The sequence below is a fragment of the Euleptes europaea genome, chromosome 15 (genome assembly GCF_029931775.1).
Source record: "Euleptes europaea isolate rEulEur1 chromosome 15, rEulEur1.hap1, whole genome shotgun sequence".
In the NCBI taxonomy this organism is placed as follows: domain Eukaryota; kingdom Metazoa; phylum Chordata; class Lepidosauria; order Squamata; family Sphaerodactylidae; genus Euleptes; species Euleptes europaea.
The window spans coordinates 32328435-32354684 of record NC_079326.1 but is presented as its reverse complement, the minus strand read 5'-3'; the positions used below and the strand labels follow the sequence as shown (position 1 = coordinate 32354684).

The 26250-nt window shown below is 44.6% G+C and overlaps 1 protein-coding gene across 1 annotated transcript in view; it reads left to right on the top strand.

The window, feature by feature from the left end:
• LY75 (lymphocyte antigen 75) overlaps window positions 1-26250 on the top strand; it is a 118496-nt gene that overhangs the window by 84256 nt on the left and 7990 nt on the right. Inside the window, exons 33-38 of the mRNA XM_056861177.1 lie at window positions 1206-1322; window positions 3504-3514; window positions 6237-6399; window positions 8536-8718; window positions 17458-17680; window positions 18610-18803. Coding sequence (XP_056717155.1) covers window positions 1206-1322; window positions 3504-3514; window positions 6237-6399; window positions 8536-8718; window positions 17458-17680; window positions 18610-18803 — 891 coding nt within the window. The remainder of the gene's footprint in view (window positions 1-1205; window positions 1323-3503; window positions 3515-6236; window positions 6400-8535; window positions 8719-17457; window positions 17681-18609; window positions 18804-26250) is intronic.

Below are 26250 nucleotides of genomic sequence, written 5' to 3'. Positions count from 1 at the left end.
TTGGCTAATTTGGGCCCTTTAAACAGATCTGCGACTTCCAGCTGGAAGGCGCAGATCTGTTTCCCCGCGCATGCGCCTTCAGGGAGCTTCCCTGAAGGCGCGCGGGGGGGCCTTTAAATAGATCTGTGCCTCCCTGCTGGGAGGCACAGATCTGTTCCACCCCCCCTCCCACGCGCCTTCAGGGAAGCCCCCTGAAGGCGCGCAAGGGGCCCTTTAAACAAATCTGTGCCTCCCGGCTCTTTAAACCCCTCTTCCCTGCCTGCGCAGACGGCGCAGAGGGGCTTGACAACCCATCCCCCCTCTTCCCAGGAGGGGCGGGGGGGTCTTTAAACCAAATCTGAACTATACCAAAAAAAATTTTTCAACAGCCCTACTGATTACTCATCTGTTTCCAGGCAGAATTCGAAGTTCTGGTTCTTACCTTTAGAGCTTGAAACGGCTTGGGACCAGGGTATCAGAAGGGCTGCTGCCTCCCATAACGTTCAGCCCACCAGTTAAGATCTGCCCAAGCCCTGCTGTCTGCTCCCACCTTCAGGGGTGAGGTGGGTAGCAACTAGAGAAAGGGTATTTTAAGTTGTGGCACCTCACCTTTGAAATGCCTTCCCCCTTGAAGCTCACCTGGCACCTACTCATATGTCCTCTAGGCACGAAGCCAAAAACATTTTTTATTTACTGCAGGCTTTTAAGTTAGAGTTTTTATCTTTTTTTAGCGGTTCTATGATCTGCTTCTGGTCCAGGGTCTGTTTTATGGATGTCTTCATGCTGTTTTTATGTCTCTGACTTGTTTGTAATTACTTGATTTGTTTTCATATTGATAACCTATGATTGTATGGTGTGTTCAATAAACAGTCGAGCAAAACTGCAGAGGCAACATAAAAATTTCCTAAATAAATTATATGGATACAAAATGAAAAATGCCAGAAATGTGAGTCCCATGTTAATAAATGGAAAGAATTAAAGAACAGAATATCAAATGAATATGTGAAGTACCCATTTTAAAATAAACAAAAATCTTCAAGGATGAAAATGAAAACAACATTTTAATTTACACTCCTGCCAATAACCAGATAATTTCAGCATTTTTTAGAATCTTAGATTCTAAAAATGGCATAATTTTTAGGAAATTGCATAAATATTTTAGGAAGTTTAAATATGGAATTGCTCTAAACATGTTTGTTTTGTTTTGAACTGTATTCTCCTGTTAGATCCTTCTGCAACACTGTTGACTATAAAGGATGAAAAAGAAAATAAATTTGTTGTTACATACTTACAAGAACATCACTTTGTCACTAAAAGAGTATGGCTTGGAATTAATCCTAAAGGTAAGAAATAAACCCATGTAATACAAATAATTCACTCTGTTAAGGCATGTTATGCAGTCTAGATCAAAGCAAGCACATTTAGGTCCATTCAAATCAATGAGATTTAACTATGTTCTTAATCTTGTTGCTTTCCATGAGACTGAACCTTATTGCACCTGTGGAATGTAACAGTTGTCGCATTTTAATTACTACAGTTCACACTGATAACAACGGATTAGAACTAAATTCTAATAGTTGATTTTGAAATCATTCTTCTTGGCTTTGCAGTCCATAGCTATTTGCAGTTCTAGAAAAACCATTCTCTCTCCCAGTTTTCCTTTTTGTTCCCTGTTCCTTTCTCTGCCTTCTGAAGTAATAATATGAATACGTGAAACTGCCATACACTGAGTTAGCTTATTCGTCTGTCAGTATCATGTTCATTCAATAATAGCAGTTTTCCAAAACAGATATAGAAGGGTCTTTCCAAAACATGTTTGCTTCCGTTCTGTCAAGTCAAACATGCCCATCCCTCCTCTTTTGAATTGTTTGCTGGCATGGCAACATCTTCACATTTAAAGGTAAAGGTCCCCTGTGTGAGCACCGGGACATTCCTGACCCATGGGGTTGACGTCACATCCCGATGTTTCCTAGGCAGACTTTGTTTACAGGGTGGTTTGCCAGTGCCTTCCCCAGTACTCATTTAACTGACCTCGGAAGGATGGAAGGCTGAGTCAACCTTGAGCCGGCTACCTGAAACCGACTTCCGTCGGGATCGAACTCAGGTCGTGAGCAGAGCTTTGGACTGCAGTACTGCAGCTTACCGCTCTGCACCACAGGGCTCCTGTCTTCACATTTAGTGATTGTTTTATTGACATTCTGGCCAAAAGGTCTGCCTACTCCTTCCCCAGGCTTTCTTTCTTTTCCTTGACCACCATTTTTTTCCAGTTATTGCTTTCACTGTGTATTTTCTGCTTACAACACAGCTTTGTAGGTATTGAGGATAAGGATAGGTACATCAACAGCTACTAATACCGCTTAGAATTAGGCAGCGTAGTGTAGTCTTATGTAGCTGCAGAGTGTTGTATCTACATTGAGTTTCAGAGACATAAAAATGGTTTATGTCAACATAGCTAAAGTAGCATCTTGTGGGCCACATTGTTCTTGTATTTCACATGAGAGCCAACGTGATGTGGCGATTAAGAGCATCAGACTCTAATCTGGAGAACCAGGTTTGATTCCTCACTCCTACATGAGCAGCAGACTCTAATCTGGCGAGCTAAGTTTGATTCCCTGCTCCTCTACATGAAACCTAATGGGTGACCTTGGGCTAGTCACAGTTCTCTCAGAACTGTCTCAGCCCCATCTACCTCACAAGGTGTCTGTTGTGTGTGTGGGGAGGGGGGTAAGCGATTGCAAACCACTCTGAGACTCCTTAAAGGTAGAGAAAAGTGGGGTATAAAAACCAGCTTTTTTTCTTCTTTTACAAATCACTGGATTAGAACGCTTAAATGGATGTGGCAGGTCTTTGCCTCAAAACTCCTGCTTGGTTTATATTACATGCCAGCAGCTACTAACCTCAACACCATTCCTTCAAAGGGCAATGCCAATAGGTTGCCACCAACTATGACTTTCTTTCTGAGAACATACCAAGAAACAATTACCGTATTTTTCGCTCCATAAGACGCACCTGACCATAAGACGCTCTAAGTTTTTAGAGGAAGGAAAACAAGAAAAAATATTCTGCTGAATAAAGACCCCCGTCCGTTTTCCAGGGAGTCCCTAGAAGCCGGGCGGGGGTCTTTAAACTGCAGCGCAGAACAGTTTTACCTCCCCCCCCCCACTTCCCGGTCCGAGGCTCAGCTATTGGGCGGGGACCCGCCTGGCTTCTAGGGACTCCCTGGAAGCCAGGCGGGGGCGGGTGGTCTTGAAAGGCCCCAAGTTCAATCTCCAGCATCTCCGGTTAAAGAGCCCGGGCAGGTAGATGATGTGAAAGACCCCCTGCCTGAGACCCTGGAGAGCTGCTGCCGGTCTGAGTAGACAATACTGAATTGGATGAACCAAGGGGGGGGGGGTCTGATTCATCAGAAAGCAGCTTCATGTGTTCATGTGTATTTTGGAGGGGGCTGTGAGCTCAGTGGCGGAGCCTCTGCTCAGCATGCAGGAGGTCTCAGGTTCAATCCCCAGCAGCATCTCCAGTTAAAGGGACCGGGGAGGTAGGTGATGGGAAAGACCCTTTCTGGTTGAGACCCTGGAGAGCCATGGGGAGGGGGCTGTGAGCTCAGTGGTGGAGCCTCTGCTGGGCATGCAGGAGGTCCCAAGTTCAATCCCCAGCGGCATCTCCAGTTAAAGGGACTAGGCAAGTAGGTGATGGGAAAGACCCCTGCCTGAGACCCTGGAGAGCCATGGGGAGGGGGCTGTGAGCTCAGTGGTGGAGCCTCTGCTGGGCATGCAGGAGGTCCCAGGTTCAATCCCCAGTGGCATCTCCAGTTAAAGGGACTAGGCAAGTAGGTGATGGGAAAGACCCCTGCCTGAGACCCTGGAGAGCCATGGGAAAGGGGCTGTGAGCAAGTAGGTGATGGGAAAGACCCTTGCCTGAGACCCTGGAGAGCCATGGGGAGGTGGCTGTGAGCTCAATGGTGGAGCCTCTGCTGGGCATGCAGGAGGTCCCAGGTTCAATCCCCAGCGGCATCTCCAGTTAAAGTGACCAGGCAAGTAGGTGATGGGAAAGACCCCTGCCTGAGACCCTGGAGAGCCATGGGGAGGGGGCTGTGAGCTCAGTGGTGGAGCCTCTGCTGGGCATGCAGGAGGTCCCAGGTTCAATCCCCAGCGGCATCTCCAGTTAAAGGGACCAGGCAAGTAGGTGATGGGAATGACCCTTGCCTGAGACCCTGGAGAGCCATGGGGAAGGGGCTGTGAGCTCAGTGGTGGAGCCTCTGCTGGGCATGCAGGAGGTCCCAGGTTCAATCCCCAGCGGCATCTCCAGTTAAAGGGACCAGGCAAGCAGGTGATGGGAAAGACCCCTTCCTGAGACCCTCAGAGCGCTGCCAGTCTGAGTAGACAGTACTGACTTGGATGGACCGAGGGGGGGGTCTGGTTCAGTATAAGGCAGCTTCCCGAGGAGGGGCCCGTGGCTCAGTGGCAGAGCCTCTGCTTGGGCATAGCAGGAGGCCCCTGGTTCAGTCCCCGCGAGGCGCCTCCACTCCCACCCGCCCCTGGCCCAGGCGAGCCCGGCGCTGCCAGGCCTCCGCCTCCCCCCCACTCGCTGCACGGAGGCCGGACGGGGCGGGCGGAGAGCGAGGCCGGATCCCGCTGCCAGGACGATCCGCCCGGCCCTCCCCTCCCTCCTTCCTTCCCCCTTCCTTCCCTTCTGCTCGCCTGGCCTCCGTGCAGCAGGGATCGCCGAGGGGGAAGTGGGAGAGGGAAAAAAGGAAGGCCGGGGATGGGGGTGGGGTAGGCCTGAGGGGGAGACGCCGCCTTCGCCCGCGGGGGGGAAGCCGGGGCAGGGGGAGGGGTCTGCTTACCTCCAGCGCCGTCCGCCCAGGAACCCAGCAGCAGCAGGAGCCGCCCCACCCCGGCCCAGGCCTCCTTCCTGTGAGGACTCCCGGGAAGGGGGGCGGTGGGGGTTTAAGCCTCCCCCCCCCGCGCTTCCCGGCCCTGAAGCGCCCCCGCCCAAGCTGAGCGAAGGCGGCATCTCCGCCTCAGGCCTACCCCACCCCCCACCCCCGGCCTTCCTTTTTTCCCTCTCCCACTTTCCCCTCGGCGATCCCTGCTGCACGGAGGCCAGGCGAGCAGAAGGGAAGGAAGGGGGAAGGAAGGAGGGGGGGGAAGGAAGGAGGAAGGGGGGGCCGGGCGATTGTCCCGGCGGCAGGATCCGGCCTCGCTCTCCGCCCGCCCCGCCCGGCCTCCGTGCAGCGAGTGGGGGGAGGCGGAGGCGGAGGCCTGGCAGCGCCGGGCTCACCTGGGCCAGGGGCGGGTGGGCGCGGATGCGCCCTGCGGGGACTGAACCGGGGGCCTCCTGCTATGCCCAAGCAGAGGCTCTGCCACTGAGCCACGGGCCCCTCCTCGGGAAGCTGCCTTATACTGAACCAGACCCCCCCACTCGGTCCATCCAAGTCAGTACTGTCTACTCAGTACTGTTCTGAGGCTCAGGAACAGGAAGTGCGCGGGGAGGGGAGGTTAAACTGCTCTGCGCTGCCTAGGCAGGCAGCGCAGAGCAGTTTAAATACCCCGCCTCCCAGCTGGCCTTCCAGGCGGGAACGCCGGCTTGCGTTCGGGCGCACCCAGCCGGCTGGCGGGAGGGGCGGGAGTCCGCACATTCGCTCCATAAGACGCACCGACAAATACAGTAACTGGCACACAGTTAATTCTTTCTGAAATAATCTGAATGCCTGTGAGCATCTGTACTTTTGCAAGGTTGGTCTAGATCAAAGCACGCTTGCCTGAGTTCATGTTGATCTTTGTAGCATTCCCAATAAATGTGTCCAATTTTATAGAAGCCATTCAGTACCTTTTTATGTGAATGTGGTACACAAATAGTAAACCACAGAAGAACCAGACTCTGGCTTGTATCCCAACTCAACTTCTGCAGGCAGAAGGGCGACAATTTTTGCCAGTTTCCCTCTCAGTACTTTTTGTTATATGAATATTCATATAACTTCCCCCCCATGCACACACTTTTCCTGGGGGTTCCCCATCCCCTAGAGGCAGGTTTTCAGGGGTGTTTGGGACTACAGCAAGAGAGAGAGCTGAGGAAGTTTAATTCTGCTGACTAAAATCCTTCGACCCCCAGAAAACTGAGATGGGATCTAAATCTTGAATTAACGTTTCAGGATCAGAATAAATAATACATTGCTTTTTGTATAATTTAAAATAATGACAACACATTTTTTCTGATAAACAGATACAAAATTCTCATGGCTTTTATTTACAGCTCAGTCTTTAAGATGGCTTGATGGCTCTGAAGTGAAATATACCAACTGGGAAAAAGGAAGTGAAAATGCCAGTGCTGACTGTAGTATTGTATCGTCCACAACTGGAAGATGGAACAAAATAGACTGCTCAAAAGGCCAAAGCAGAGTTGTTTGCAAGGTTCCTCGAGGTATGTATGATTTAGTTTTACTACACTTTGCTTTGTTAAAAGTACACCAAATAATGATGGTATTAGAAGTTTTTTATGGAATTTATGGCAGATGTGGGGGGAGTCAGGCATTGTTCCATGCAAGTTCTCTCTAAGAGCCATACTACACATTAATGCATTTGTGAAGCTTCAAGTCCCAGGTGGTGACTGTTTTTTATTTTTTATTTTTTAAGTAATGTGTGGTTTGAAAAGAGTGCAGGTTTTTACTAATGCTTTTTAGTCAGCTGTGTATAGGACCAGTTAGGTCAAACAGTAGCTGAGAATATTGTCGAAGGCTTTCACGGTCAGAGTTCATTGGTTCTTGTTGGTTATCCGGGCTGTCTGACCGTGGTCTTAGTATTTTCTTTCCTGACGTTTCGCCAGCAGCTGTGGCAGGCATCTTCAGAGGAGTAACACTGAAGGACAGTTTCTCTCAGTGTCAAGTGTGTAGGAAGAGTAATATATAGTCAGAAAGGGGGGAGGTTTGAGCTGAATCATTGTCCTGCAAAAAGTATCAAAGGTAATGTGCTAATCATTGTCCTGTATCAAGATAATGTGCTAATGAGGGTGTGGTATCACATTATCTTGATACTTACAGGACAACGATTAGCACATTACCTTTGATACTTTTTGCAGGACAATGATTCAGCTCAACACCCCCCCCTTTCTGACTATATATTACTTGTTGGTCTCTAAGGTACTACTGGACTCAAGTCTAGCTGTTCTACTGCAAACCAACATGGTTACCCTCTGTCAGTCTCTGTCTGTCTGTCTCTCTTTCATACTTTTATAGTCTGCATGGACTGATCCATCACTCACCGTGAAAAAGTATGCAGGGCAAGAAATTGGCGCATGAGGCTGAGTAGCAGAGCTCTCCCTTCCTAGTCAGCTTTGGCTGTGTGTTCTAAGTGGTGCACCAGCCATTAGAGGCAACAAGATAGAGCTCCGTTTAGTAGAGGGCCCTACTCAGCACATACAGCTAAATCCAGAAGCAAGAGGGAAGGATGGATTCCACTGAACGCTATGCTAATCTCTTCCTGCACAAGCCGCCTCTATGGGGAATCCAACCTTTAGTTCTTTAAGCATTTCAGTTTAATTACAGCAAAGCGATAAAACATTAGTAGCTAATAATTAGATGCTTTGGTGGTACTGAGGTTCATGGCACTGGCCATTTCACCCTGCACTCGCATATATAAGCAGTGTTGCCATGGGCTGTAGGAGCTTCATCTTCCTTACTGGGTTGCTGATTTAATCGAGGGATCAAAGTGTTCATAAGTGGTGCTACATGCAAAGAACAGAATAGGGATTCTTCTAGTGTACTAACTAGTCTGTTGCAGATGAGCTGATTAAATAGTCTTTGCTTTGGTGTTGGAAGCTTCAGCATTATGCTGAAGTCCCCTTTGGGTGTTGCGAATAGGACCTGCTAAATGACTCCAGAAGGCCAGTGCCATTTTGGGACAGCCCCATGGTTTCCATGATAGCCAGGAAGTCCTGATTCAATCTAGTGTTTTCTGTTGGATGCAGGGATAATTATCTAGATGTTGGATATATTTCTACTATTCATTTTATCATAGGCCCAAACTACACATTACATATACCTCGTGATCACCATGAGGATCTGCAAGGTCAGAAGTGCCACAGGGGGCCCAATGCTTTATGCCCTTGTGATTGATTTTCGCAGCCGTTCAGATGTGTTCTCGTTTTTTTATATTTTTAGTAACCTGCGTAAAACTAATAGCTTAAGAAGCAGTACGAGGTATTCGATTTTTTGACTATTTGATTGTTAAAATAGCAAGTACAAGACATAAATGCAGTAACAGTTACATTAATCAGCATCTAATGGCTTGAACATTAAATATCAAATAATGATCTCTTAGATAAGTTAAACATTAGTGATGGGGGCAAAAATGTGTTATTGTATTGTAGCTTGGACACAGACACGTTGATATATCTGTTGAATTTTCTTTTTTTCCTTCCCCCTTTTTCTTCTTTCTGTGCATTTCAGATAAGGGGTACTCATCTTTTAAAATGAAAATAACCTTGTGTCACACTGTATAGAATAAGAGTTTCAGTCAAACTTCTTGTGGTGAATGATGCTCTTCCTTGTTCTACTTCCAGGTTCCAGTAAAGCAGGAGTGGTGATAGCTTTTACTATTATAATTGTGCTGGCCTCCCTTGCTGGATTAATATGGTTCCTATATAAGAAAAAACAACTGCAGTGGGCTGGTTTCTCCTCAGTACGCTACGAGCGGGGGCTGTACGAAGATGAAAGCCATAGCATGTTTACCAATGATGATGACTGAACAACTGCATCTGCTGTTGGTACTTAAAACAATTTCTGGGATGGGTAATTTTGGAATCTTGTTGAATAGGTTTTGTTTTAGCAAGCCTATGAGGAATGTATTGACCCAGAGCTAAATTGTGTCTTCTGGGTGCAGTGTGCATTTTGTTCATAATGTAGGACTTTTTGACAACAACCTTCTTTCTAAAGTTAAGAGCAAAATGTTTCTAATATGTGCATTGTCTAATCAAGCTTGGCACTTTTCACAATCTTGAGATTTGCACATGCAGTGAGGCACAATGTTATATCCTAATGTTGAGATTGGGTTACGTATGAAGAAAGTTGATAAATGCCCAATGATTTTTGTTTTAGAATTAACTTATTACACAGAAAATGTCTAATATGACAGTTTATAATCTTGGCCTTGCTCTGATTTATTTAAAATCTATTGGGTACAGGGTTTTAAACCGTCTTTGTTGAAATGGTGGCCTTTTGATAAAAACTCCAAAGATTTATGTCATCTTACAGATATCAATTTAAGATAGAATTTTATCTTTTTCTCAGGTACATTAATTATTTATAGACTATTTGAGGCTTTTAATTTTTAAAAAGCAACAATTTATCAGTATAGATTAATGTGAATAAGCCATGTACCGCATCCCTCACAGATAAAAATGGAAGCAGCCAAATTGACGTTAAGGGCCAAGTTCGAGGTTTGACTGTCTAGCGAAATGCTTCATAGTGAACGGATGGTAACAAGCCGAAACAGAAAATGCGCTGCATGATGAGAATGCCAGATAGCTGTGTTTATTTTTATTTCTTCTGCCATATTTATGCATCCGAAAAAAGAGATATTAGAAATATATTTGTTAAATTGATTGTCAGGGTTGAAAGATCTGCCCTGCATAGGTTCCAACAATTCCGTGGTCCGGCTAGGGATTCTGTGATTTCCCCCCCCCCGCATAACTGTAACTCCATATATTACATCAGATAACATTCTAGAGGACCCAAAACCTTGCATCCTGCCAAAATGCACTGTGGGCTGTAGGATTTCCACCTACCTAGTATGGCTTTATCCTCTTGCTGCAGCCCAAAACGCCCTTAAAATGCTGCTCTTGAAGGATGGGGGGGTCCCAGGAACAGGACAAGAGAAGTAATGGTAAAAATCATCCCTCCCCTTTTATGTGAGGATTTGTTCAACCAATGTCTTTTAGAACATGCTTTAGCGAGGAATAGTTGTAGTGGGAAAGGGAGGCCTTCAGTGTCATTCTGCTTGCATGGAGGTTCCCCATGCTTGCTTTTTGATCTTCCCCACTATGTTTACTGAAAACAAGCTTACGTTACAGGTATCCATGTCCGTGTGGAGCTTGCTTTAAATTGCTCCATTCTATGTTTATTGTGCAGCTGACCTACACAAAGATTGAATGATTTCCTCCCCATCTATGTTAAGCAGCTGTTTTACACTGAATCAAACATTGATCCATCTCACCCAAAATTGGCTGTGAAGAATGGCGGTTCTACAGGGTCTCTGTTTACTACCTGAGATCCTTTTAACTGGAAGTTGAATCTGAGAATTTCTGCATACATAGGTCTACAGTTGAACTATAGTGTACCACTACCACTACACATCTTTTTTCTTTAAAGTAGCATGAGCAGCTTGCCATGTGGCGTCAGCTGTCACATGGAGCACTTCAAAGCCCTAATGTGCAAACGATTCCTTAAGCAATCTCTGGAAATGTATTCATTCTAAAATATTTTTGCATAAAGAGTAGTGCTAAGTTAGGTTGGTTTCCATAACATAAAGGACAACCTTAAAAATACTGTAACACTCCAGGAAAATAGTTAATGCATAGTTCTGATAATATTAGTGATTTTTTTTTCCTAAAAGGAACCTTCTCACAAGTAACAGGCAAAACTGGTTGACTTACCGTTATCAGTAGTAATCAGTTTCTGGACTCCCTTTTAAAAGGCTGTGGAATGCTCTACGTGGCGGTATGGTGTACAGTATTTTTCTTGAGTTGGCATCATTGTCTTTTTTTGTTTGGGGACCTTTCTTTGTGACCGCACTTACCTGTTAGCCATTGAAAGATACGCCTTTTCAGTGACAATGGTACAAAAATATCTTTGTATATGTCTATAAAATTATGAAAATAATAATGAAAGGAGATAGCTTGCCATGCCGGAATAGGCCGGTGTGTATTCTTTACCCCCTTTTTAAAGGGGGCATGTGGTCAGGAGTAATTAATTGACGGGGTTTACATATTTCAAAAAAATTAAGAGTTATTAATAAAATGTCTTGAAGAGACACAAGCAAGAAGAGGGGAGATGCCCAACCTTCCACTATGTTTCACAAACCGTCTCCCATAGGTACCTAAGACACCTGAAAACAACAATCCACACAGCACTGTATGTGCTAGTAGGGGGATATATATTTGTATCCAAGATACAAATATCACTGTCTGAAATTGTGATAATTTGGCAATAAAAGTGCTACTGTCAGCAACAGATGGGCTAAAAAAAAGGGGTAACATTTATTGTGTGAAACCTAATTGTACAGAGCAGCTTTTAATGTAGTGCCTATACATGAATAGCACAGGTCAGAATAATGATGTAGATTTATATATCCATAGTCAGAGAAAAATATTATGCACTTTGATTTTATTGAAGGCACGGTTAAGAGAAATAAAATGTCCAGGCAGCCTTCGTTATTCTAAATTAGTAATGGGTGGAATCTATTCACGGTTTTGTAATATTGTTTGATAACAGCCTGTTTGTGACACAGGTCCCAGTCCACAGATCTAGGTCCATGCTTGCCAAAGGGATGGTTGGGACTGTCACCTTTTGAGAGTTGAGCTAATCCCTTTCAGGGGGCAATGGGGAAATATGGAGCTGTACAGATAACCGGCAGTGGAAAACTAGGCAGTGTAGGGGCAAATGCAAAGGCACAGGGGTGGGAAGCTTTGCCCCATGCACGCAGTAGTAATGAGTTTTGTTATTTTGAATTCTCTAAGGAAGTGTGCTCTGCCTTACTGATTTTATGACTATTTGCACTTAACAGGCTCCTTTTGAGGTGATTCTACACAGAGAACGTTTATTTTAAATATTCCTAGGGCTGTTCAGTTATACAAGATAAAAAATAAATATGCACAAAATGTTTGTGTTTCTGTAAATTGTTGATTTATATAATGTTATGAAGTACCTAAATTTTGTAAGTTTTGGGTTTGTGGGGTTTTCTTTCCCAGTAATTTCTCTTTTTAGACATGCTGAGAAATGACATTGTGTGAATAAGTGCACATGCCTTAATATAACTATTAAGCCTTATTGTTGGGAGTTCACAATTAAATCTACACTGGTTATGCTCTTAGAAATAGCAGGTGTATAAAAACAGATTTTTATGTAGAAGAAAATTTAAGTTGATTTGGTTGTTTTCGCCTTATACATTGTTTGCAAAAATTTTGAGATGTTTTCATATGTTAACGCTAGAAATGAGTAGAGTGTATTCTGATGCGTTTTCTTTGTTGGGGCTGGGGAAAGGAGGGCACTAAGCAGATCACAAAGGGAGAATAAAATAAAAACTGTATTAGCATGGCAGGAGATTGTATTGCTGTACTCAGTCTCCCCGTTCTTCCTATGCTTAGTAAATGATGAGCACTGTTGGCTGTTGCATCATCGATACCTTTTTAGCAAGGAAGGGGAGCATTTGGACTGGGTCCAGAATTTTCTGCCCCTTCCCTTGCTTAATTGTTGTAGTAAGAGGTGACAGTTTCTAATCATCTGTCCAAAGGCAGATTCTCTACCCACTGTACAGGCTCTGTATGCCTTTTTGCTCCTTCCTTCCCTAGAGCAGTCCTTTTGCACATCCTTAAACCAGGAGGCATACGAGAGCAGTTAACTTCTTTCAGCTTCCAGATTTCACTTTAAAGAATTGAGACAAATGTTTACAGACCATAAAAAACAAGAGGCCGTGTTTTGGAACTCTTTTGTAGGCCTATAGAATACAGCAGCTGGAAGATACCTGTATGTGAATGGGTGTAAGCTTAGAAGTATGTGTGTTAAAATAGAGGATGTATTTTTATTTTACTTGTAAAATAAATAAAGCTGTGCAACATGTTTTGACTAAAATGTGATAGTGTTGGATTATTTTGTAGTTTTGGAGCAGTCTTTCCTGCAGAATGCTTGTCCGTTCACATCTGCATGTTATTTCTGTAGGATTAGGTTTGTCCTTGATTGCCATCCATGAGGCCTTTATAATCCATTTTAGCAGCCAGTTGCTAGCAGATTTTTCGTGTCATTTCAGACACAACTGTTTTGGTTCCTGGCGAACAATGGATAACAACCGGTTTAGAACGGCAATGTGAAAGGGGCTTGACTCCTCTTTCAGAATCAGTCCAAAGGGACATGACTTCAAACTGGGTATCCTGTGAAGAGGGGGGACAATTTCACATGAGAGCAACCTTTGATATAACAACTGAAAAAGAAACACTCTAAACAAACAGACTAAAACAACAGAAGCCATCTGTAGTATTTTAAAAGAGCAACCACTAAAACCAACATAAAATAGTCATAAAAGTAACCACAGAGAAATACAGGCCAACGCGTGTAAACCAATACATACATAAACACATGTTTATTTTGTCACCTTTCTGGGTTCATTTCCTGCCTTGGAACTCAACCAGGGAAATAATCACTGGGGGGCAGAGGAGGCAAAAGCAAGGGAACACTTGTTTTTCATCCTACGTTCTCTTGCTTTCCAAATGGCTGGAAGCAACTTGCACTCCAAGGCTGTCCATTGACCTCTGCTGTCCATTGACCTCGTTCTGCCCTAGGATTGTAGCCTGAAAGTCATATTGATGTCAGCTATTTCAATCTCTTCTGAAAATCAGCATGTAACACTGGCTGGATTGTGCTATTTCTTGTTTCTGTTATTTCATTTCTCAAGCACCTTTTCCCTGAAATAGTTCCCTTCTCCCCATCAAGGAAATCACGAATCCTGTTTAGTGAAAAATAATTGTTGATATAGGTTGTTCAGTTTAATTAAACCATTTCCAGTGGCTGTAATACAAATAACGGAATTATACAGGTCTCAAAAGGTCACTTTAATCTCCCTTTTCAGAGGCTGAGTAATTCATGTGTTACCTCATCTAGCCTATATGCAATCCAAACCTTAATGTGCCACTGAGAGAGCAGGTGCACCTCAAAACAATGGCTGCAGGCCAAGTAGCCCTTGATGAGTCAAGCAAGTGACACAAGGCTCTGTAACAATCAGCCCATGGGCAGAGGTAGGCCTTATTCATTGGGGGCTGATTCATACATTACCGAGAAACAAGAATGAAGCGTGAAAGACTGACACTTCTTTTGTTACTTCTATTGTAATGGTGATAGCTGATAGCCTTGTACAAATAAACAACCCTGCCTCCTATTTTTCCTTGCTCTCCTCCTCCTGGGGTATGCGTGTGTTGGGGGGGAGGGGGTCCTTTTCAGTTTTAATAAATCCTCTTGCAATGTTCAAAGAGAAACTGACCATAATTCAGAATTACTTGAAAGCATGGTGCAAAACTGGTGGGGAAAATATTAAGCTAATTTTGCACATGACTAAAAGTGGATCAGGGCCATAGAGAATAATGCTGTCAAATGTACACACCTTTAAATATCATTTATTAAAAGGTAACTAAAGAGAATTCAAAATTTGACAAAATTCAAAAATTTGGCCCACTGAAAAGACATGAAATAGGCTACTAATGAAACAACACCGATACTCTCTGCTGATCAAAGTGTGTGTGTGTGTGTGTGTGTGTGTAGGTGTGTGTGTTAAAGAACAGCATTATTTAGGTATCCCTGGGGGTTACCGCACTTTGTATTCCCAGCGATGTATTAAGAGTTTGAAAATGTTGTAAAAAACATTGCTTTAAAAGGGTTTTTGGATACCACTGCTTATAAATGGTTGGAAAACGTCTTCACAGCTAAAGGGGCCAGACAAAGTGCGAACAGTATTTTTTATAACTTTCTCAAACTCTTAATACATCGGTGGGAATACATAGAAAGTGCGAACACTATTTTTTATAACATTTTCAAACTCTTAATACATCGCTGGGAATACAAGTGCGGTAACAGCCCCTGTCAAGACTAGCGTGTTCACCCGAAAACTTACATTGGCATAAATCTTTATTTACTATTGGAAAAAACTATTTTATATACAGGTAAAAGTAGCTATAAGGAGCAACAGGGAGCACGTTTGACCCTAATTTTCAAATTCAATATAAAATACATACATAATCTGTTTATTTGGTACTTCAATATTACTTTCTTGTATACTATATCACTCACCTTTACAATAGCACTATGTACTTTTTTAAAAACCACAAAAAGCAGGGCTCAGACTCACATTACCACTTACTTCACTGTGTAGCCAAGTTCAGCTCCCATCTATTCAAACTGTATGTCATCTCACTTTCTAATGTAGTTACAGGTAAAGATTTTTTTTAAAGGCTGCCCATATTGGATTCTAAATGTCCATTTGTACCCAGCAGTATGCACAGGACTCCACTTGCGGCGGCCGTGTGAAAACGCTGTTTGTTGCAAAAGCCGAATCCTATACATGCTTGTAGGGGTTCTGGGTTTTTCAACCAGCTACCTTAGCACTCAGATGGTCACAGGAGCAGGCTCTGAATAGCCCTTCAGCAAGGTGCAGTTAGAACATAAGAAAGGCCCTGCTGGATCAGACCAAGGCCCATCAAGTCCAGCAGTCTGTTCACACACTGGCCAACCAGGTGCCTCTAGGAAGCCCCCAAGCAAGACGACTGCAGCAGCACCATCCTGCCTGTGTTCCACAGCACCCAAAATAATAGGCATGCTCCTCTGATAGTAGAGAGAATAGGTATGCAGCATGACTAGTATCCATTCTAACTAATAGCCATGAATACCCCTCTCCTCCATGAATATGTCCACTCCCCTCTTAAAGCCCTCCAAGCTGGCAGCCATTACCACATCCTGGGGCAGGGAGTTCCACAATTTAACTATGCGTTGTGTGAAAAAATACTTCCTTTTATCTGTTTTGAATCTCTCACCCTCCAGCTTTAGCAGATGACCCCGTGTTCTAGTATTATGGGAGAGGGAGAAAAACGTCTCCCTGTCCACTCTCTCCAAACCATGCATAATTATATAGACCTCTATCATGTCTCCCCTCAGCCGCCTTCCTTCCAAGCTAAACAGCCCTAAGCATCTTAACCGCTCCCCATAGGACAGTTCTCTGCCAACCCTGGCCTGGGAACTTCTGGGAGATCTGGGGGTGCAGCCTGTGGAGGGGGGAATTGTCAGAGGGGTTTTACCTAGAACCTATGGTATACCATAGAATCTTCCCTCGGAAGCTGCCATTTTCTTCAGGGGAATTGATGTTTGTAATCTGGAGATGAGTTGTAATTCCAGGAGAACTCCATGTACCCCCTGGAGGTTGGCAACCCTACCTTGAGAGCCAAGGGTTGGCTGCAGTGTGAAACAAGATGCTGGATTAGATGGACCACCGCCTGATCTGATCCAATAGGACTCTTCTGCTGTGTGCGTATGTGCACACGCATGGATCTAAGCAGGGCCAGTGCTACCATTAGACCAATCAGGTGGTCACCTAGGGCGCAGACCTCAGAGGGGCACAGAACTGGCCTGAGGGGCACCATTTTAAACAGATTAGTTTGTTGGAAAAAAATGCAATTGACAATTTATATATTTTTTAATTTTAAGATAAGTACCACAACAGTGCTATGGGATATAATTAATTATAATGTCTTAAAGAAAGTTTTGTGCTTTTATTTTTTCTATAAGACATCTGTTTTTGAAAATTGGTTAGCAATGGGGGGGCACAAGAAGTTAGCCTTGCCTAGAGCACAAAATGACTGGCACCAGCCCTGGATCTAAGTATCATACACAGGCTTGCCAACCTCCAGGTGGTGGCTTGAGATCTCCCGCTATTACAACTGATCTCCTGCCCACGGAGATCAGTTCACCCGGAGAAAATGGCTGCTTTGGCAATTGGACTCTATGGCATTGAAGTCCCTCCCCTCCCCAAACCCCGCCCTCCTCAGACTCCACCCCCCAAATCTCCAGGTATTTACCAACTCGGAGCTGGCAACCCTAATCATACCACATATCTTAATTATCTTTTAACCTAATAAATGGGGGTAAAATGCATTTTCTGCCACTTTTCCATGTTTGCAATTCAGCCACAGCAGCGAGCAAGAACCAGCGACGAGCTGTTGCTTCCTTCGAATTAACACACTAAGAAAATTCAGTGGGTAGCCTTGTTTGTCTGCAGTAGTAGAAAAGAGCAAGAGTCCAGGAGCACCTTAAAGACGAACAAAAAAATATTTTCTGGCAGGGTATGAGCTTTCGTGAGCCACAGCTCACTTCTTCAGGTATCTGAAAAAGGGCCAGAGTCCAGTAGCACCTTAAAGACGAACAAAAAATATTTTCTGGCAGGGTATGAGCTTTCGTGAGCCACAGCTCTTTTTAAAGAAGAAGTGAGCTGTGGCCCACGAAAGCTCATACCCTGCCAGAAAATATTCTTGTTCGTCTCTGCTACTGGACTCTTGCCCTTTTCTAACACTAAGGAAAGTTTGCGTTTCGGGCATAAGCCTAACAAATAAAGGATTCGGGAGGTAGGCCTGTATATCCTCCTCGCGCACGTAACTGTTGCAATGAATCACTTGTATGTTTACAAGGAAAAGAAACCGGAAAAGCCCTTCCTTTTTTTCTTTTTTTTTCTGGCAAAGCTTTTAACAACTGCGCCACACAGAAAAGAAACCCATTAAGGGTTCTCTCCTCGACGCCTGTTCTCAGCACGCCGCCCAAATTTCTGCTGGTCACTCCTCCTAAAGAAGGAGCCCAAGCGGAGCCTCCGGGCCTTTCTCCCCTTGCACCCACGGAGGCGGCCAGGGGCGTAAAAGCGCACGGAGCAGGGAATCGTGACAGTACCCCAGAGATCTCCCGGGAATAGTTGGCCTCCAGACTGCCAGGGGAAGGAATTTCTGCCTAGCTGCAAGCCTGCTCTGTGCACTGGGTCACTGGGCTAAGAGTCATGGAGTGTCAGAAGTAGAAAAGGGCAAGAGTCCAGCTGCACCTTAAAGACGAACAAAAATATTTTCTGGCCGGGTAGGAGCTGTGGCTCACGAAAGCTCACACCCTACCAGAAAATATTTTTGTGGCTCACGAAAGCTCACACCCTACCAGAAAATATTTTTGTGGCTCACGAAAGCTCACACCCTACCAGAAAATATTTTTGTGGCTCACGAAAGCTCACACCCTACCAGAAAATATTTTTGTGGCTCACGAAAGCTCCTACCCTACCAGAAAATATTTTTGTTCGTCTTTAAGGTGCTGCTGGACTCTTGCCCTTCTCTACTACTGCAGACAGGCTAACTCCGAAGAAGTGGGCTGTGGCTCACGAAAGCTCACACCCTACCAGAAAATATTGTTGTTCGTCTTTCAGGTGCCACTGGACTCTGGCCCTTTTCTACTACTGCAGACAGGCGAACGCGGCGACCCACCCTGGGGTGTCAGAGCGAACGATAAACAAGGACAGGAGAAACGGGGTGCAACTGCAACTGTCCCGAGCCGCCTCTCTGTCCGTAATACAATCAAGAGATGCAGAACTTGTGGATGCAGCGTCCTAACTTGAATTTGGATCAACACCTCTTCCCCAGGATAACCGGGACTCCGAGGTTTCGGCCCATTCGGGCCTCGGAGCCAGCAGCTGCCAACACACTGTTTTCTTGACAACGAGCTTGGGTCTTCTCCCCGCCCCCCCCAACCCCTGTTTTATTGCAACAGGATAAAGGAGGCCAAAGCGCCCGTGCGCCTTCGCCCCAGCCCGCCCCTCGCGCGCTTGGCTCCACTGCCCTGCTCTCCTCTCTCCCGCCTTGCAGCCGTGGCCAGGGCTTCTCCCCCCTCCGCCCAGGCCGACCCCTCCCACCAGCCGGCGGTGGGTGGCGCCTGGGAGCCGCCGGCGTCCGAAGCGGCCTCGCCGGGGCCATGGGGGGCGTCTCTCCGCTCCCCGGCTCGTGCCTGCTGGGCGGCCTCCTCCTGGCCGCCGCGTGGCCCTCCCCGGGGGGAGCGGACGGTAAGGCGGCCCCTCCTCCCCGCTCGAGGGTCTCCGGGGGTTGGGGAGGGGGCGGCTGGCCGGGGGCCTCCTGGCTCGGCCCTTCCTCCGGCCTCGCGCCTTTCTCCCGGGGCTGCCCTTTGCAAACGCGCACCCGCGCCGAGGCGAGCCCGAAACCCCTAGGGCGCGTCTGCGTGTTGCAGGCACGGGGTGGACAGCGGGGGCTGAAGTTTGCTCGGGGGTCCCTGGTGCGATGAGTCAACATGCACGGGGCTGCCCCAGAATATGTGTGTGTGTGTGGGGGGGGGGTTAATTACGGAGTTTAGCTAGGGTTGCCAGCTCCCTCTTGGCCACCACTGGAGATTTTTTTTTGGGGGGGGGGGCTCAGGTGGGTGGGGTTTGGGGAGGGGTACAAGCGGCCCTTTCCTCCAGGGAAACGGATCCGTATTGGCTGGAGATCAGTTGTCATAGCGGGAGGTCCCCAGCTGCCACCTGGAGGTTAGAAAATCTGCAACGGAGTCTCCAGGACAAAAGTAGCAAAAAAAATTCTTATTGGTGCTTACACATGTAACATCAACAATACAAGAGTGGAAGATACATATAAGAACAATCGAAGTTATATTGTCGAAGGCTTTCACGGTCAGAGTTCATTGGTTCTTGTAGGTTGTCCGGGCTGTGTAACCGTGGTCTAGCGCGTTACTTTTGCAGGACAATGACTCAGCTCAAACCCAACCCCTTTCTGACTATTATCTTCCTACACACTTGACACTGAGAGACACTGTCCTTCAGTGTTACTCCTCCGAAGATGCCTGCCACAGTTGCTGGCGAAACGTCAGGAAAGAAAATTCCAAGACCACGGTTACACAGCCCGGATAACCTACAAGAACCAATCAAAGTTATATACAGTATGTACAATCTAAGTAAGGTGCAGTCTCAATGCACCAATTGCCATGTTCTTTCAAGTAAATGTTGTATTTTCTTCAAAAAGTCCAATAGTAGGTACTATCCCAAAAGCACACTTTTTGGGAAAAGTTTCCACAGTATAGTTCCCCTTTTCATGGCAAAGTTCTTGTAGCTATAGTAGAAAAGGGCAAGAGTCCAGTAGCACCTTAAAGACTAACAAAAATATTTTCTGGTAGCTCATACCCTACCAGAAAATATTTTTGTTGGTCTTTAAGGTGCTACTGGACTCTTGCCCTTTCTTCGGTATCTGAAGAAGTGAGCTGTGGCTCACGAAAGCTCATACCCTACCAGAAAGTATTTTTGTAGTCTTTAAGGTGCTACTGGACTCTTGCCCTTTTCTACTACTGCAGACAGACTAACGCGGCTACCCACTGTGAATTATCTTCTTGTAGCTATGATAGTTGTGTGACAGGCAGAAATTCAACCGTTGAAAGCTTCTTCGCAAATGCTTTTGCGGGGGGGGGGGCTTTGCCTGTTGGGTGTCTGCCTAACCTGACACTGTGAAAGGCAAAGTAGCCTGCTCTGTCTAGGGAGACATGAACAGCAATGTGCATTTAAGCAAATACGGAGTATAATGAGTAATCACAACCATATGTCCCTATTTTTACCCTGTGTTTACTCAGTTCACTAGTTTGATGAGGCGTAGGGGTAAAGTCCCCCTCCTTTATTGAATGCTGGCACCACTGCCATTAGAAATTGAGTACTGCCTGTAAAATATTAATTGGGGGGTGGGGGGAGAGAAGCAGCAACATCCTTGGTTCAAAATAAAACAGAAACAATGGACAGTTTCTGCCCTGTGTTTTGTTTCCCCTGAACTGTTACCAAAAGATCTCTGTACACTTTCCATAGGATCTATTATCACATTTAGCCAATAGATACATTAGCCTTGTTCTGTAATCTTATTCCACAGCATTGATTTTTCTCCTTTGAGGAGACACCACTCCCTTTGCAAAGGGAGGGTAGCATATGCTTGATAATTTTTAAAGTGTAGAATAATATATTTGAAGAAGAATAGTTGGATTTTCTACCCTTCTTGTTTTTACTTTTAAGGAGTCTCTAAGCAGCGTACAATTACCTTTCCCCTCCCCACAACAGACACCTTGTGAGATAGGTGAGAGTAAGAGAGTTCTGAGAGAACTGTGACTAGCCCAGGGTCACCCAGCGGGCTTCATGTGGAGGAGTACGAAATCGAATCCAGTTTTCCAGATTAGAGTCCACCGCTCTTAACCACTACGCCACGCTGGCTCTCGGTAAATGTGTCACTTGATAGCCTTTTGAAAACTTTAATTATGTTCAGGACAAACTAGAAAATTGGCAAATTAAAGGTGGTTTTTTTTTTTTAAAGAAACCAATTAATTTATAGGCCAGATGACCAGCAACTGTTTCTTGGAGTGGGGGGAGGTAATGGGTCCCATTGATCTGCCCAGGAATGAACACAGCCTGGAGTTAACACTGATGAGCTAATAAATGTTGCATGTGATCTCATTATGTTTTTTTCCCCCAGGCTTCATTATCCCAGAAATCAAATCAAATAGACGATGGGCAAATTAATTTCCTGTTTTTTCTCCATAAGGGGATAAGGAAGTTGCATTATGCTGGGAAGTCATTTTGTTTGAAGTCCACTTGGCCAGTATAGTGCTGTTGAGAAACATGATGCAAAGCAAACAGCGCCTCCAGATACATTGCAAAACCCTTTATAGAGTTTGGAGATGGAATTCTGTTTCATAAAACACATTCATATGAATTCCCAAAATTTAATTGATTTATGCGCTTCCCAAACTAGATATACAGTCCAGTTTGTGTAGCGCATAAATGTAATGATGTGTACATTTTGCGATCAGGGTCTGATTATGAAAATATTAATCACAGGGGTGAGCTCAACTAGGGCAAGCACAGTAGGACTAGTACAGCTCAGTTTTCCCCTTAGAAGTATACCGAAACATTTAAGGGAGTGGAAACAAAGATACCCAACCCACCAGAGGGTCTCCCACCCTTAGTACTAGGAGAAGCTTGGGCAAGAAATGCAGTATAGTTTGGGATGTCAAAATCTTCTAGCATCCATGTTCCCTGCAGTAAAATTATGTCGAATTGGGTTAAATATTCTAAAAAAAACCTGTGGTATGATTTAGCAGCCCACCCCGCAATGTTCCAAGATAGAAACGAGATTTGTTGGTCAGGGGGAGACTCCCCTAGGAGTCCTGTTCAGTCAATCCAAAGTGATAAGATCCAGTTGGCCGGAAACATCCTCAAAGACACAGCCCTTTTTAATCATGGATCCAGGGTTCTTCTCTGAGGGGCAAATCCTCATATCCATGGGTTGTCTTTTCTGCTGTTGGTGTTGCAGAGCTTCTTGATTGTCCAAAATGTTGAGCTTAGTATCAAGGGGGGACTCAACGAGAGAGCTTTTAAAAGTTCTGTTTGGAGAGAGTGCTGGGGATGGAAGGCTGACCTTCTTCTGCTGAGGCACTGGGGTGAGGCACGCTGCTTTAGTCTGCAGTAGTTTATTTCTCAGCATGTCCAATCTGTTAGTAAAAGCTGTTTGTTCCGCCACAGGTAGGTCTTTAAAGGACTGCAGTAGGTCCTCCTCTACTGAATTATCCAAGTGGATGTTTCCAGGCATGGCTGATACTAAATGAATTGGCACACTACTTAGAGCCTGTTGAGAGGATTCGGGTAATTCCTTTTTGGGTGGAGCCAGGTGCCCAGCAAAAAAAGTGTTTGGAAACAGTGGCGCTATAATGGAGTTATTAAATACTCGCACGGGGAAAATCCCCATCTGTTTCAATCTTCTTTTTGGCCTCCACATTAGTGCAGGGAGCACTGAAGACTTAAAAGTGAGTAACACCTTTTGAGTCTGATTTATACAATTCAGAGGCTCGATAGCATACAGGTCCGAAGAAAAAACTGTTCTCCTGAGGAGACAGGACAGATGCTTAATAACTTCTCCTCTAGTATTCCAGGGGATTTGTTGCCCTCTAAACGGGCACACTGTTAGGGGGAATGGGAGGCGTGGAGACTTTACTGTGAAAAGCAATTTTTGATGGGATCATTTAAAAGATACTCTTTGATTTAATCCCTTATATGAATTTAAATTATGGTTATATTCTGATATTGAATCAACAAATAGATGAGACCAGATAAGATAAAAAAAAATAATTAACAGGATAGGGATTAGTGTTGTTAGCAAAAGTATATACAATTTAAGTTAGGGTGGAAGAGAGTGAGGGGGAAGTCATTTTTTATTTTAATTGTTATGATTATCTTTTATTATTTTGTTTGATCTTAAGCAATGAATGTTTTTATATATGTTAATGAAATGAAGAAAACAATAAAAATTTATTATAAAAAAATAAACGGGCACACTGGTAAGCATATCTGATTTTGTTGCAATGTAAGCTTTTGGGAAAGGTAATTAGTTGCAGGGTGCGGCTGTTTCTCCTCGCTAGAAGACTTTACATTTGGCGTAACCACTCTGTTACTATTTGAAGATTGTTCTGAAGACACTGATATCCTGGTTCCTTTAACTAATTTTTCCATTCCCCTTGAGAGCGTCTCAATATGAGCTTGCATTTCCTTTATCATGTCAAAAATCAGGGAGACTGCTTTTGCCGTTAACATTGCATAGTTGCTTGTTACGTCCTCCCCACACTCCTCAGACATCCAACTGGAACACACCCCTCACTCCGCTGCTTATCCAGAGTGTGAGTACTTCTTTCACTTGGTAGTTCTAGCTCTGATAATAAGTCCCGACATTAGAAGTATGGAAGGTTGCCAGTGCTAACTGGAAAGCCTGTTTTGAACTGGCCCCGTAGCTTTGTTTGAACAGGTTTAATCTGCAGCCATTAGAAGGTGATAAGTCATTAGCTCCATGGTATGTAAAGTTTCATCTGAGAAGAAGAGAGAAGAAAAGTTGGTTTTTTATATGCCGACTTTCTCTACCACTTAAGGAAGAATCAAACCGGCTTACAATCACCTTCCCCTCCCCACAACAGACACCCTGTGAGGTAGGTGGGGCTGAGCGGGCGTGACTAGCCCAAGGTCACCCAGCTAGCTTCACGTGTAGGAGTGGGGAAACCAACCCAGTTCACCAGATTAGCCTCCGCCGCTCATGTGGAGGAGTGGGGAATCAAACCGTGTTCTCCAGATCAGAGTCCCCCGCTCCAAACCACCGCTCTTAACCACTACCCGTGCTGGCTCAAGAGGCTTGAGCTGCTGATTTCTGCAGAAAATTCGCCAGAGAGGAGTATCAGTTGACATATAGGGTAGATGGTACAAGGCAGCAGTGACTTGCAGTAGACGGCACAGGGCAGCCTATGGGATCTCCATGAGTCAGCTGTGACTTGATGGCAAAAAAAAAACAGTGTAACTCATATTTATGGAGGTTGTAGTAGCGTTCCAAAGCAACATCCTGTGATTCTTCTGCACAGGCTGATATGACCGAAAGTTGGTTATGGCCTGGGGTTTTCCCCACACTTGCCTTGAGTTGAGATGATTGTAAGAGTCTGCCTTCTCTTGATGGCTTTGGCTGTTGCTTCTATTCATGGTGCTAAAACTGATTTTAAGAAGCGTTATGTGAATTATCACAGAATTTTCCTAAAGCGTTTGACTTGCAGAAGCAAAACAGAACAGGAACGACACCAAACTACAGCAGTTCCGTTTCTGCTTCCCTTTAAGTTACTCGTGGGTTTTGTTGAGGAACAGCTGGGATTCTTCAGCTGAGCTGAGAAAGCTGTTTTCAGTTCTGAACTGACTGGTTTTTCTGAGAAGCACGGCTGTTTTTGCAGTTCGTGTAAATTGTTGGGGATTGGTCCTCTTCCGTTCTGTTTCTGGCTTGCATGTTTGACTTATACCAATTGATAGGTAACCAGAGAGAATAGAAAAGGTGAAATGCCTGAACTGTTACACTGCTATAAGTTTTCAATTTCTAAAGTTAATTTCAGGCGCGTAAACCCTAGTCAAGATGATAACTGTTGGTAATCATGGTACATATTAACAAGTCGTTCTCACAGTGTTTCCCTGGTATTCTTTCCAATGGCGGTCCAGCCCCAGACGGAAAAGTGCTGCACACAATCCTGAGTTGATGCGTACTTTGATACTGTGGACAGTTCTGGTCACCGCACCTAAAAAAGGATATTGCAGAGCTTGTCAAGGTGCAGAAAAGAGCAATCGAAATGATCAGGGGGCTAGAGCAACTGCCCTAGGAGGATTGGTTAAAACGCTTAGGGCTGTTTAGCTTGGAAAGAAGACGGTTAAGGGGAGACATGATAGAGGTCTATAAAATTATGCATGATACGGAGAAAGTGGACAGGGAGAAGCTTTTCTCCCTTGTAATACTAGAACGCAGGGCCATCTGCTGAAGCTGGAGGGTGAGAGGCTCAAAACAGATAAAAGGAAGTATTTCTTCACACAATGCATAGTTAAATTGTTGAATTCCCTGCCCCAGGATGTGGTGATGGCTGCCAAATTGGAAGGCTTTAAGAGGAGAGTGGACATATTCATGGAAGAGAGGGGTATCCATGCCTACTAGTCAAAATGGATACTAGTCATGATGCATACCTATTATCTCTTTAAAAAAAAATTTTTTTTATTATTTTCCATAATATCATATTCAAACATTTCAACAGTTGATAAAAATCTTCAACAAAGAGAAAAAAAGAAAATATAATATTGTTGAAAGTATATTTTTTCTTAAAATAAAAATTAAAACTTCCCCTTCACCCCCCTCCATCTTATTATAAATTTATGTACTCTTTTGTATAAACATTCTAATCCAATAGTATTTTATATAATTAAATATAGTTTTTAGTTTACTATCAATTAAATTGTAATTAGGTACGATTTCACAACATAGATTCCATTATTTCAGATTAACCATACTATATTTATAATGGTAAAAAATGGATTAGATCAATGAATAACCTTTAAGCGTCCCCATTTGAAATTCATTTTCACAGTAAACCCTCCACGCCTCCCATTCACCCATAAATTGTATGTTGTCTTTTTGGTTTATCAATGCAGTGATAAACCTAACCTGTTATCTCCAGGGTCAGAGGAGCATGCCTATTATATTAGGTGCTATGGAACACAGGCAGGATAATGCTGCTGCAGTTGTCTTGTTTGTTGGCTTCCTAGAGGCATCTGGTTGGCCACTGTGTGAACAGACTGCTGGACTTGATGGGTCTTGGTCTGATCCAGCAGGGCCTTTATGTTCTGATGAGCAGAAGCAAAATCAGTACCTAAAAATAATTTATTCTGTGTCGCAGGACAAGTGAAAGACTTGGGTTTCAGAATGAAGAAGAAGAAGAAGAAGAGTTGGTTTTTATATGCCGACTTTCTCTGCCACTTAAGGGAGAATCAAACTGGCTTACAATCACCTTCTCTTCCCCTCCCCACAGACACCCTGTGAGGTAGGTGAGGCTGAGAGAGAATGACTTGCCCAAGGTCACCCAGCTGGCTTCGTGTGTAGGAGTGGAGAAACAAATCCAGTTCACCAGATTAGCCTCCG